The following is a 13,595-nucleotide window of genomic DNA, read 5'->3' on the forward strand; positions in this document are numbered from 1 at the left end:
CTTTTATCCCCACCCTCTCTTTGAGGTCCAACAGTCTGACCCATGGCTCCTTTATCTCTGGGTCTGTTCCTGTTCATCAGTCTATGTTGTTCACCAATTCCCCTAGATGAGTAAGATCATGTCCTACTGGAAATATACTTATAAGAATAAAAAATGCGACAAGCAATAATGGTTACGCTGAAAGGCATATGAATCAGTCTGCTACTGACTTTTATTTCTCACAGCATTTTTGACATTTCTTTTTTTTATAATGTATTTTTTATTGATTTTATACAGAGAGGAAGGGAGAGAGAGAGTTAGAAACATCGATGAGAGAGAGTCATCGATCAGCTGCCTCTTGTGCACCCCCTACTGGGGATATGCCTGCAACCAAGGTACATGCCCTTGACCGGAATCGAACCTGGGACCCTTTAGTCCGCAGGCTGATGCTTTATCCACTGAGTCAAACCTGTTTCGGCCATTTTTGACATTTCTAAAGAACCCTGACTTTCTCACGATATGTCCAAAATAGGAAAACTTCAGTTTTATCCTTTTTGCCTCCAGCAGTGTTTTAGGTTTTATTTGTTCTAGGACTCCCTTTTGTCTTTCTGGTGGTCCAAAGATATTCATAGAGCTATCTAACACCACATTTCGAATCCATTTTTTTCCTATCAGCCTTTTTCACTGTAAAGCTGTATCAGTACAAATAACTTATCACATTGCTTCTGTAGAAAAAAAATGTGTTCCAACTACCCAAAAATTGCAATGAACTTGTAAATACAATCAATTTATAAATTATACGAGAGGCCCATTGTAGGAAGATTCCTGCAGGAATAGGGCTCCCAGCCACCACCACCTTTCCCGCCCTGCCTTTCCCTGCAGGCTCTGCCCCCAAACCCCACTCCACACTTTTCCGCGCCCACCAAAGCTGCCCACACTTTCCCTCCTGCAGCTGCCTTGCTTTCCGCTTTCCCCCCCTCTTCCTTCTATGCTGTCTTCAGTCTTCACTCCTCCCTCCCTCAGCATATGCAAATTAACTGACATCTTTCTTGGGTTAATTTGCATACTCGGTCTGATTGGCTGTGGGCATAGCAAAGGTAGGGTCAATTAGCATTTTTCTCTTTTATTAGTGTAGATGTCTCCCTTCCTTTTCTATGTCTAGTAATACAAAAACATGACCTAATGGAAGAGATATGAAAAGATAGTGAAATCAATGTTCACTATCAAATTGAAGCACCAACTTCCCATTGGTTCTAAAGAAAAAAATTCCAAATCTATGGTACATTAACTTTTTCCAACTTATTACGAACACCTGTAACTCAGTGACATGCTTTTTACATTATAAAATTACTCAAACAGTAAATTTACTTATTTAAATGTTTTAATGTCTCTTAAAATAATATGACCTTACATTTCAAAGAATGCTATTGCTAATATATTTACACAAAGAATGACACAATATGTTTTTATCAATACTACAGACAAAATTAAAATTAATCACTAGAAGAAAATACATCTCTTTTCAAAGAAAATACTCATCTTCCACATCTCTTTCCAAACACTAACTCTTACCTCTGCATTTTCGTGGCCTTCCAGGGTCATACAAATATCCAGATCACTATCACGAAATCCAAATCCATTCTTAGAAGAGCCAAATAAGCACAATCTTGCCTTTTCTAAGGGGAAAAAAAAAAAAAGTCAAAAGTTTTATAATTAGCAAGAAAGAGGAGTCTTCTATTACCTACCTATAGCCTAATACAAATGATCTTGTCCATATTTTATGCCCTAAATTACCTATCATTGACAGATATACTGATAATTTCCAAAACCACACTCATCTAAAGTGTAGATCTTTTGCTCAAGTTCCCACACCCATGTATCTAACTGCTTCTTTCATTTTTCCTGACATCATAAATTCAACAAGTCAAAACGAAACTATCACTTCATCTCAAATCTACTATTAATTCTATAATCCTTCTCAGAAAATAGTATCATCGTACACTCAGTTGCCCAAGTTAGAAATATACGATTCTTAACTCCTCCACATCCAAAAAAGCCAAGTCGTTTAGCTTCTTCCAACTTAACTATCTCATAAATTCATCCACTTTTATTGATTATCAGCATCACTACCAATAGTTAAGACAATACTTAGAGATTTATGTCTTGGAAATAAACTAGTTTTTTGTTTTTTTTTAAGGGCACAATTCAAGTAGTCCTATAAATATCACCTTAGTAAATAGAATTAATTCTCCCCCAAAAGTGAGACATTAATCCATTTGATATAAATTATGATAGGACTATCTTCTTATTCTTAGTATCATTCATTATAGATGCAACTTCAAAAAAGCTGTGACTTAACTGGATCAGGTTTTTCTCCCTAGTAATTCTTATAGACTATACATTTAGATAACAAACTCTATTATTTTCAAAACTTAATCCCCCCTTTCAGTTCTGATACTCTAACTTTAAATTTCAGCGATAACTGAGATATAAAAGAAGTTATGTTCATGAGCAAATAAAAATGTGCATCAGTTTAATATAACAGGGATTTTAGAATGAGTCAATATTTTACATAACAGCAAATATAATTCAAATATGGAATTTTATAGCACATAACAGATTATCTTTTAAAAATACTTCATTCTGATTATAAATCAACTCATTCTTTTCTAAAATACTTGGCTACAGAACTCTTGATTCTTCACCCCTATACTCAAAACCTTCTCCTTCTGCTATTTTTATCATCTCAGTTAAATAGCACCACCCAACTATTGAGGTAAACACCTTGAAACCATCCTTGACTCTTTTTCCTTACATCTAACATGCAATGCATCAGCAAATCCTGTTGTTTTTACAGGATTCAAGATATATCTTAAATCTGATCACTTCTCACCTACTCTTTCAAATCACTGTTATATCTCATCTGAATCTATGCAGCAGCCTCAAATATTCTGTTTCCATTCTTATGAATCTGTACTGTGTTCTCTCAGATCATGTCACTTCAGTGTTAAAATCCTCCAGAAGCTTCTCAATAATCAAAATAAAATTCAGTCTTTCTATCAACATCTCTAAGGCCCTAATGAACCAGTCTCTAGGCTGCCTTTCTAACCTCCTCTTTCTAGTACAGTCACTTCATTCACTCCTCTCCAGCCACAATGACTTCCTGCTGACCTTCAAACATAACAAACATAATCCAATCTTGAGGTATTTCTATTTGTTACTCTTTCTTTCTAGAATGTTATCTCCTTAGAGAATCATATTACTTGCTCTTTCATATTATTTATGGCTCTGCTCAAATGTCACTTTATCAGGAAAGAACTACCATAACACCCCATTACTATCCTTTTAACTCCTGAACTTTAATAGCATTTATTTCCTGGTCTTATATTACATACATATTTTTTCACTTGACTATGTCTCCCCCTCTTAATATAAACTTCATGAGAGCAGGTTTCACCTCTTTATTAGCACTGAATCCCCAGCACCTAGAATAGTATCTAAAACATAACATTCAATAAACAATTTTTAAAAAATGAAACTCAGATCAAGTGACTATAGTAACAAAAGCATCAATTTTTAACATATGACATACCATCATATTCTTTTTGAATAAATTTTTCCAAGCCCATTAAAATTTGTTCCCTATTGTGTTGTTCAGAGAAAGGTGGTGACAACTCATCTAAATTGAAAAAAGAAAAAAGAAAAGTAAGAAAAATAAAATCTGAAAATATCTTCTATTTTTTTACCCTAAAAACTTTACTTAAAATTTCTTTATTACTTGTTAACTTCTTTGAATATAAAGATATAAATGTTACTAGGGAAGGAAGGGGCAGAAAACAGCAAAAAGATAATTTTTATAGATCTATGTTCATTTCACGTGATCATTTTCCTTATGAAATATCTATAAAATATATTTACTTATACAAATTATTTAAAATCATTTTCTTCAGACATTCTACTCTTTCCCATACACATCCTTGTTCTTCCCTCGTGGTAAGACTACATTCCTGCCGTTACACTAGGTACCTGACCTTCAAATCTTACAGTTGCCACAAATGCCTGGTTCAAGATTCACATCTTCCCTATAAGTTGCTTTACTCAATGAGTCTTCAAAGACATTCCCTTAACTAAATTTCCTTAGTTCTCCAAACTACTTATCAGTTTAATTTACAACTGTTTTCTAGTTGTTTCATTTATATTCACCTTATTTTTTAAAATAAGACCATATAAAGAATGGGGCAAAAGTAGGTTTATAGTTGTTCGTATGGAAAATAATAATAAAGAATGATATAAGTATAAACTCTGTGTTTCGAGTATTCTCAATTGTAAGCCTACTTTTGCCCCACCTTGAATTCCTTAAGAATAGTTTTTTCTCCTATCTCCTCCTCCAGATGTATCCCCAGGTGTTAATGGCTAATGGGAACAAACAGTAATTAACAATAATGAATTAAACTAATATTCAGCTTTTGTAAAACAAATGTATCAGCACTTGCAACTTGATTAACTGAAATACATGTGATTATTCTTTTCTTAGAGTAGTGAACTATTTTGTAGGATATTCTAATGGTAACACACGATATGATACACTTGTCAAGACCCATAAAACTCTGTAGCACAAAAAGTGAACTTTATAATATGCAAATTTTAAAAACTTATCTAGGAGGTCAGGCAATCTCAGGATGGAATGCAGGCTATAACTAAAAAATCTAACGGTATTATAAATGTACTAGAGGCCCGGTGCATGAATTCATGCGCTAGTGGGGGGCTTGGCGTGTAGGGATCAGCCTGCTGCGGGAGCGCCATTCATCCTGGTCAGCCAAGCGGTGCTCCCGCTGTGGGAGTACACTGACCACCTGGGGGCAGCTCCAGGTGGTCGTTCTGGTCGTTCCGCCATTCGGTCACTGGGCTTTTTTATATACTGAGTGGCCAGATTATTATGATCTCTGAATGCTTAGTAATCTGGCCACTCAGTGTATATCCTATATAATAAAAGGCTAATATGCAAACTGTCCCCTCAACCAGGAGTTTGACCAGCAGGCAGGCTGGCCAACCACCCATGTCCCCTCCCCCTGACCAGGCTGGCCGGACCCCACCCACGCACGAATTCATGCACTGGACCTGTTTTATATACATACACACATACTGAGTGGCCAGATTATTATGCGTTCAGAGATCATAATAATCTGGCCATTCAGTGTAGATAGATAAGACAACTTCACTCAAGGGAGTGGAGGAAAAGGTGCTAACCTAAGTAACTTTAAAAATTAGTGGAGCCGAAACCAGTTTGGCTCAGTGGAAGAGAGTCGGTCTGCGGACTGAAAGGTCCCAGGTTCGATTCCAGTCAAGGGCATGTACATTGATTGCGGGCACATCCCTGGTGGGGGTGTGCAAGAGGCAGCTGGTGGATGTTTCTCTCTCATCGACGTTTCTAGCTCTCTAGCTCTCTCCCTTCCTCTCTGTAAAAAAATCAACAAAATATATATATTTTTTAAATTAGTTGAGTCTATAAGACTAAAAGCAAAAGGAACTGCATATAAGCACAGTACTCTAATTGATAAAGTTGTTTTCCACAGGGGTACAGGATAACAGTTCCAATAATGCAATAGATATGTACTTAAATGGAAAAACTAAATAAATATGTGGCAGATGGTGGGAGCCAGATTTCTCACTTTTAGAGTGGAAATTTACAGATAAGAGTCCATACTGAGATAAGCAACTAAATAAATACAAACAAATGTAATATATTTTGTTACATTATAAAAAATGTGCAATGATTGAACCATTCAACTCTTAGGTATTTACCAAGAGAAAGTAAGGCAAATGTATATACCTAGACTTATACATGAAAGTATATTGCAGATTTTTTTGTAGTAAATTTTAGAAACAAACCAAGTATTCATCAACAGGTGAATGGGTAAACAAATTGTGGTACATCCATATAATGGAACATAACTCAGCAATAAAAAGGAATAAATCATCATTGATATACACAATATGGATGAATCTCAAAATAATGATGCTAAGTTAAAGAAGTCAGACCTTTCCCCCTCCCCGCACACACACCAAAAAAAAAGAGCACATTCTCTGTGATTCTATTTATATAGAACTCTAGAAAACGCAAACTGCTCGGCCACAGTGGCTCAGTGGTTGAGCGTCAACCTACGAACCAGGAAGTCACACTTCCATTCCCAGTCAGGGCACATGCTCTGGTTGCGGGCTAGATCCCCAACTATGCAGGAGGCAGCCAGTCAATCATTCTCTCTCATTATTGATGTTTCTATCTCTCTCTATCCCTCTCCCTCTCTACAATTAGTAAAAATAAATTTTAAAAAATATATAAAACAGAAAATACAAACTAATATATAGTAACAAAAAGCAGGTAAGTAGTTGCCTGGTAGGAAATGAAGACATGGAAGGATAAAATGTTACATCAGAAATTTATCTTACCTGGACACAGCAAATAATTTAGAAATATTTGCTATGTATCCTAATAACTTTAATTTTAAAAAATTAATTTTTAAAAAATGTTTACTGAGTGAAAATTCATCCCAGATATACTATAAATGTGTGTTGAATAAGGTATAGGGGTGGGCAAAAGGTGTACAGTTGTGAACAGGCAAAACGGCATTATTTTTCTTTTATTACATATTTTTCCACACAAAAAACTGTAAACCTTCTTTTGCCCAACCCTATATGTAAGGATTTCCTCAAAATATCTTTATCCTTATCTCCCTCTCTTGCCTTTCTTATATTTTACCAAACCTAAGGTAATTATTCTCTCAGACAAATTAAACACCCTTTGGTTTTATGCATAATCTCCTATATCTCAAGTTCCAACTCAAATGTCACATTATTAATTCCAATTCCTCTGATCTCTCCAGTTAAAATTATGTTTGCATTGCAGTTTCAAACTCATAGCAAGTAATGCATTATGCTTCCAGAGTGCACTTGCATAAACCTAGATGCTATACCCATTACACATGAAGGCTATATGGCATAGCCCAGTAGTTGGCAAACTACTATAGCAAGTAATGCATTATGCTTCCAGCTATGGCAATGTTCATGCGTGTCTTATATATTCATCTAGAGCAGCTCTGTGCAAGAACATTGCAATGATAAAAATGTTCTCTATCTAGCCGTGGCCAGTGTTTCTCAGTGGTTTTAGTGTCAGCCTGCACACCAAAGCGCCTCAGATTTGATCTCAGTCAAGGGCATGTACCTGGGTTGCAGATTTGAACCACAGCCCCAGTTGGGGCGCATGGGTGAAGCAACCAACCGATGTGCCTCTCTCACACTGATGTTTCTTTCTCCCGCACCCCTTGCTCCCTTGCACTCTCTCTAAAAATCAATGGGGGGGAAATCCTCAGGTGAGGGCTAAAAAAGAAGTTCTCTATTTAGACTGTCCAATACAGTAGTTACTAGACACATGTAGGTATTCAGTACTTGAGATGTGGCTGGTATAACTGAGGTACTTAATTGTTCCTTTCAGTTCATTTTAATTAGTTTAAATTTAAATAGCCACATTTAGCCATATGAGACAGCACAGATCCAGAGTCTAAGCTTCTTAAAAGCAACACATAGGGTCTCTGTATTTCCCTTGGCATTTATCACAGTGTCCTGCACACATTAGACCTTTAGTAAATATTTGTAGATGGGTCTCTAAACTATTCAAACCTCTACCAAACAAATGTAAGCAAATGGTTTTTAAATAATAAAACAAATAAATAAATATCAAAATCTGAGAAAGAAATTAGTCTCAGTTCTAATAATAAAAGACTTACCAAAACATCTTTTACACACTAGATCAAGTATTTCCCGAAATCGATTTGTCATTGGTGGTAGAGGTTTTAGGTCAATTTTCCTGAAATCCTCCGGGCAATCATTCTTTGAATGGCCATCCTTTTTGCAGATGCTGCATACTATCGTTGGTGGCTAAACAAAGGCAAAACAAATAAATAAACAAACAAATAAATAAATAAATATAATAATCTAATAAACTATTGAGGAGCTTCATCATTACTTAGAAAGCAGGTCCAAACAGAATATTTTATGTAACTCAGTTCTGATAACCTGTGCTTTCAGAAGACTGGGGCTGAGGGAAAAGCATGAAATGCATTGTTAAATGTAAAGAACATATAATATTTTGAGCCAACCACTTTAACTTTCTTCCCCACTAAAATGGTATTATCAAGGATTAGCTTTACCTGATGATGTAAAATAAAATACCAGGAGATGAAAAAAGACATAGGTTAATTCCAATCGTTTTATCAGTCCCCAAATGAAATACATGCATTACTATTCAACCTAAGATCTTTAAGTAGATTACAGTTGTATATCACTTAACAAAAGGGGATATGTTCTGAGAAATGCATCATCAGGTGATTTTGTAGTTTTGCGAACATCACAGAGTACACTTACATAAACCTAGATGGTACAGCCTACTACCGTGTTTCCCCGAAAATAAGACATCCTCCGAAAATAAGACCTAGCGCATGGAAAGATAAGACATCCCCTGAAAATAAGACCTAGCGCAACTCTGGGAGAAAAAATTAATATAAGACACTGTCTTATTTTCGGGGAAACAGGCTATACATGAAGGCTATATGGTATAATCCAGTAGTTGGCAAACTCATTAGTCAACAGAGCCAAATATCAACAGAACAACAATTGAAATTTCTTTTGAGAGCCAAATTTTTTAAACTTAAACTTCTTCTAATGCCACTTCTTCAAAATAGACTGCCCCAGGCAGTGGTATTTTGTGGAAGAGCCACACTCAAAGGGCCAAAGAACCGCATGTGGCTGGCAAGCCGCAGTTTGCCGACCACTGGTATAGCCTCTTGTTTCTAGGCTACAAGCCTTTATGATACGTTACTATACTGAATACTGCAGGCAACTATAACATTTTGCTAAGTACTTGTATATATAATCAGAGAAAAAATACAGCAAAAATATGGTATAAAAGTGTGCGTGTGCATTTGCAGGGCAAAGTAAGGGCTGTGGATGGGACAACATTGGAGGGCGAGTAGACATCAGGAGGAGGCAGGAAGTAGGGAATAGAGAGAAGGGGGAAAAAAGAGAGAGCAGAGATCAAAAGAGAACAGAGATAAAGACTGATATGAGAAATAATAAAAGGGGGAGGAGGAGGAGGAGAGGGAAAGAGAGAAAGAGAAGGGAGGAAACAGTCTGTGAGGGAAGAGATAAAGAGAAACAGAGGGAAAGGGAAGTGAGTGTGTGCAGGATAGTGTGTGTGTGTGTGTGTGTGTGTGTGTGGGCGCGTGAACATGTGTACACACACGCACACACACGCTCTTGCTCCGTTAACTCCAGACCCAGGAGTGGCTAGGCACATAGCTGGTGAACAGCAAGCTGAGCCTCATCTAGAGCAGTAAGTTCACGCTATAGTCAGGTCCAACCATTTCTTTTCACATCAAAAACAAACTTTTTTGTTTATTACTTATTATAATCTTACTAGAGGCCCGTTGGCCTTCCTTCCCTTGGCTTCCAGCACCGGTTTTCCTCCGGCACCCAGGACCATGGCCTCCGCTCCGGCCAGAGTCTGCAGTCTTGTGTTTGCTGTGGCACTCCACTCCTGCAGATCCCTTGGCACCCTGCCCCCCCTTCCCGCTCTCCCTCTCATAGCCGGCATCCTACCTGGACACTCCGTGCCTGGAGCAGCTGGGCAACTGCCATCTTTTGTTTTTTAATTTGCATACTCACTCTGATTGGCTGTAGGCATAGCCAAGGTACAGTCAATTTACATGTTTGTCTATTATTAGGTAAGATGGGATCACCATTGTAGATGCAGTCCATTGTTGACCAAAAATATCGCTATGCAGGGCATATTACCTAATAATAGACAAACATGTAAAGCGATACCTCCGCTATGCCCACCAGCCAATCAGGAGTGATATGCAAATTAACCAAACATGGTAGGTTAATTTGCATACACAGGTGCCCAGCAACCTGGGGCAGATGGGATGCTTGTGTCATTGCCATGGCAATGATGCAGGCATTCCACCCCAGGCTCTCAGGTCTCCTGGGCAGCATGGGAAGGCAGGGCCGGAGTGGAAAGAGGTGGCTCTGGGGCTGGAGTTGAAAGGCGGTGCTGGCAGCCAGGGAAAGGAAGGCCCATTCTAGCACGAATCTTCGTGCATCAGGCTTCTAGTGATTGTATAAAAAATTTCAAGTGGCACCTTTCATTTTACTCTAAACATTTTCTATCTTCAGAACTAATCAATCCTAGAATTCTTGCTTGTCTAGCTGGTTCAATTTATTACATTAGCAAGGTATTCAAGAAACCAAATTGTAGAACTGAACTCTAAAAATAATCTGCTTCATACAAGGAACAACTCTTATGTTATTGCCACAAATGTAACTTCAAACCCTATGCCACAATTTAAAATTTATTCCAACACACTATCAGGTAGCTAAAACAGTGAAAATTTCCCCAACTATTAAAAAAACAACAACACACCCACATATGGTAAAGGAAAAGCACAACTTTTTTCTTTATAATAATATTAGAGGCCTAGTGCACGAATTCATGCACTGGTGGGGTCCAGCCAGCCCACCCTGATGGGGACCATAGGAGGTGGCTGGCTGGATGAGGGGCTGTGGGTGGTTTGCCAGCTGACCCCGCCCCCAATCGGAGTGGGGTGCCTGCTTGGGTGAGGGGCCAGCTGGGGCGAGGGACCATGGACAATTTGCCAACCTGATTGGGTGCCCTCGGGGGTGGGCCAAGGAGCCACAGGAGTTCCAGTCATTCCACTGTTCGGTCAATTTGCATATTATCCTTTTATTATATAGGATGCCTATATCCTAGAGTTAGCTTCTTCCTCCAGGATTAGCCTGGATATTTACCTAGCTATGAACTCTGATGAAAATTATATACAGAAACCTCTATTTGTAGGAATGCTGTGCTGCGGGGTAATTAACATTAGTACAATAGGAATTTCTATCAGCTTTGCAAAGCTTTCTTTTTTTAACAATTCTTTTTTGTTGAAAGTATTACATATGTCCCTTTTCGCCCCTATTGGCTCTCTTTAGCCCACCCCCGAGCCCTCCTCCCCACAAAGCTTTTTAAACTGAAATATTTATCAGAAAATCCTAGAAATGTTATAATTAGAAAAAATTAAAATTGGAGAAACAGCTACTTTAATATAAGTTTCCAGGTAGAAAAATCTATAAAGTAGAAGAAATATAAACTACAGCTATATTGAGTCTTATTAAAACTCTGCCATTTATTTCATCCTATCAATAGTCCATTTACCCTAAATACTGCAACCTAAACAAAATCAATAGATGTATCCTTACAAAAAATGAAGAAACACAGCTTAGTAATTACATTTAAAAAATTTAAGCTGTGAGTAATTATTGATAAAACAATAAAACTGGATGACATTCCAGTTGTTTTTATAATATTCCATCTGGCTGACACATAATCTATACAATAGCACCTTGGGTGCTAATAATATTTCAATTGTATATAGTGTACTTGAAGCAATATGACTTAGCTAAAACTTTCTTTTATTAACAAAGTAGTTACTGCTTATTTTCTGTCCATTGGGATATTTTATTTTCTGCAATTTATCAAGTTAAAGTTCAGAATAAGCCTCTTTAAAAGTAGGAAAGTTAATGCCCTGGCCGGTGTGGCTCATTGTTCGAGTATTGGCCCAGGCACCAAAGGGTCTCAGGTTGCAGGTTCAATCCCCAGCACCATTTGAGATGAGTGCTGGAGGCAACCAATCAATGTCTCTCTGTCACATTGATGTTTCTGTCTGTCTCTCCCCCACTCTTCAACTCTCTATAAAAATCAATAGAAAAAAATAGCCTCAGGTAAGTATTAATAAAACAAAAAAACCCTTTAAAATAGAATACCATTATAGTTCACAAACCTTGTATTCTCATTTGTGGAATAAAAAATAATCATTGTGTATAAAAAAAATAAGGAAAATCTAAAATATATGCGCTTTTGCCAAACTGATTTTCATAAAATACCTGATAACTGATTTTCATATATAAGTGAAGCAAATCAACTAACAATAGAGTGCTGAAACCTTTTGGGATTTTATATACATTCTTTAAAGGCAACTTATTAGCAAAAATGCAGTAAGTAAAATTAAAATATACACTAAAATATTCCAAAACAACTATTTTAATATTTCTGTATCTAAGAACTATTAGTACACCACCACCACATCTTATAGATTGTTTAAAACTGTATCCTACCTTGCCAGAGGTTAAAATAAACTTATCAAACACATAATGGAATTCCTGGGTGGGGTGGTTATCATCATCAAGGTCAGAAGCATCTTCTGTAGCTTTGCAGTTGCAAGAGGTAGCAGATGTGTCGCTGCACGCACTCTGATGTGAACTCTCTGTTTCTAAATCTGACCTGCAGTCTGTACCAACAGACTCATTTGGGTCAGAGGATTTACTATCAATGCAATTACATTGGCTGAGTTCCTTTTTTGAACAAGTTTCTGAAGGAACTAAATCATCTTGTTTCTTAATTGATTTTGGTTCTACTTCTCTGCCTTCACTGGTAGAAAGAGATGAAGATTCCGGTCCATCTTCAGCCAAAACTAGTTCAGTTACCAACAAATTGTCATCTTCAGTAGTACATTTCTGTGATGTACATTTCATTTCATCATATTTACCAGGTTGACCCCTTTCTGCATTTATTTTTTCTGTGCTTTTCCCAAGTTGAATGCAACAATTAGATGTCTTATTGTCAGTCTTGACTGGTTTCTTGTTGCTTATTTTCCCTTTTTCTTTTTTCATGGAATCCACAGATTTATCTGCATCCTTTCTCTGAGGACAGGCAAAATATCGATAAGCTGCCCTGAATCTCTCCACAACATATTCATAAACAAGCTGGCTGTTTAAGCTCCGTGCAACATTCCTCTTGATTGAAAATGGATCTAATAAAAAAGAAAATGGTCAGTTGCTAAGTATTTACTAACTACGTTTTCAAGATTATACAAACAGTTCTTAACTGCTGGATTGTAAGCAAGAATAGATTTTCCCAAAGCTTTTCTAAAGTCCCAGTGAGAGTCCTTAAAAACTTAGTAGGGGAAATACAATAGAAACTTTGTTTCCTTTGTTTCTATCTTAACATTAAAAAAAAAAAAAACTTTTAGAAAAGAATAATAATAAGGCAATTAATGAGAGAATGGCTAAGGAGCCCAACTCAGTAATTACAAAGTTTCAATGATGAAATTTGCTGAAAACAACTATGTCAATATGCCTCCCAATAGTGTCACTGAATGAAAAATTTCAAGCTCTGGGAGGCATTAATAATTTTCATAGTATTCTTTAGTTACATACTCCTTGCAATTTAAACAAATAAAATATAAACTAAACTCTCAAAGCTTCAAGTTAAAAAAAATACTGACTTTAAGATTTAACTTTAGTGAGATTAGAAAATTAAAGAGAGAAAGAGGAGAAACAGAAAAGTAGGAAGAGACCTAAGTAAAAATTAAAACAAAATTTAAATGTTGATCCAATCTAAAATGGCTATGTTGAAAAGGCTTGCAGCAACTCATACTTCTGAAAACGTTTATAGGTTTTTGGATTTTATAAGCCTTAAATACAAATGTCAAGGAAAAAAGAAA

At 36.8% G+C, this 13,595-nt stretch overlaps 1 protein-coding gene across 14 annotated transcripts in view; it reads right to left on the reverse strand.

The window, feature by feature from the left end:
* The window catches only part of TUT4 (terminal uridylyl transferase 4), a 95,285-nt gene that overhangs the window by 28,755 nt on the left and 52,935 nt on the right, over positions 1 to 13,595 (reverse strand). For all 14 annotated transcript variants that reach the window (XR_014794014.1, XM_084872857.1, XM_084872861.1 and 11 more), the window contains exons 13-16: positions 12,208 to 12,902; positions 7,761 to 7,911; positions 3,572 to 3,658; positions 1,552 to 1,655 (exon numbers count right to left, since the gene is read on the reverse strand). Coding sequence is in view for 13 of the 14 variants with exons in the window: in XM_084872857.1 (XP_084728983.1) it covers positions 1,552 to 1,655; positions 3,572 to 3,658; positions 7,761 to 7,911; positions 12,208 to 12,902 (1,037 nt within the window). In the remaining variant the exon portion in view is untranslated. The remainder of the gene's footprint in view (positions 1 to 1,551; positions 1,656 to 3,571; positions 3,659 to 7,760; positions 7,912 to 12,207; positions 12,903 to 13,595) is intronic.

Source organism: Pipistrellus hanaki (genome assembly GCF_964339955.1).
Source record: "Pipistrellus hanaki genome assembly, chromosome: 2".
Taxonomy (NCBI): domain Eukaryota; kingdom Metazoa; phylum Chordata; class Mammalia; order Chiroptera; family Vespertilionidae; genus Pipistrellus; species Pipistrellus hanaki.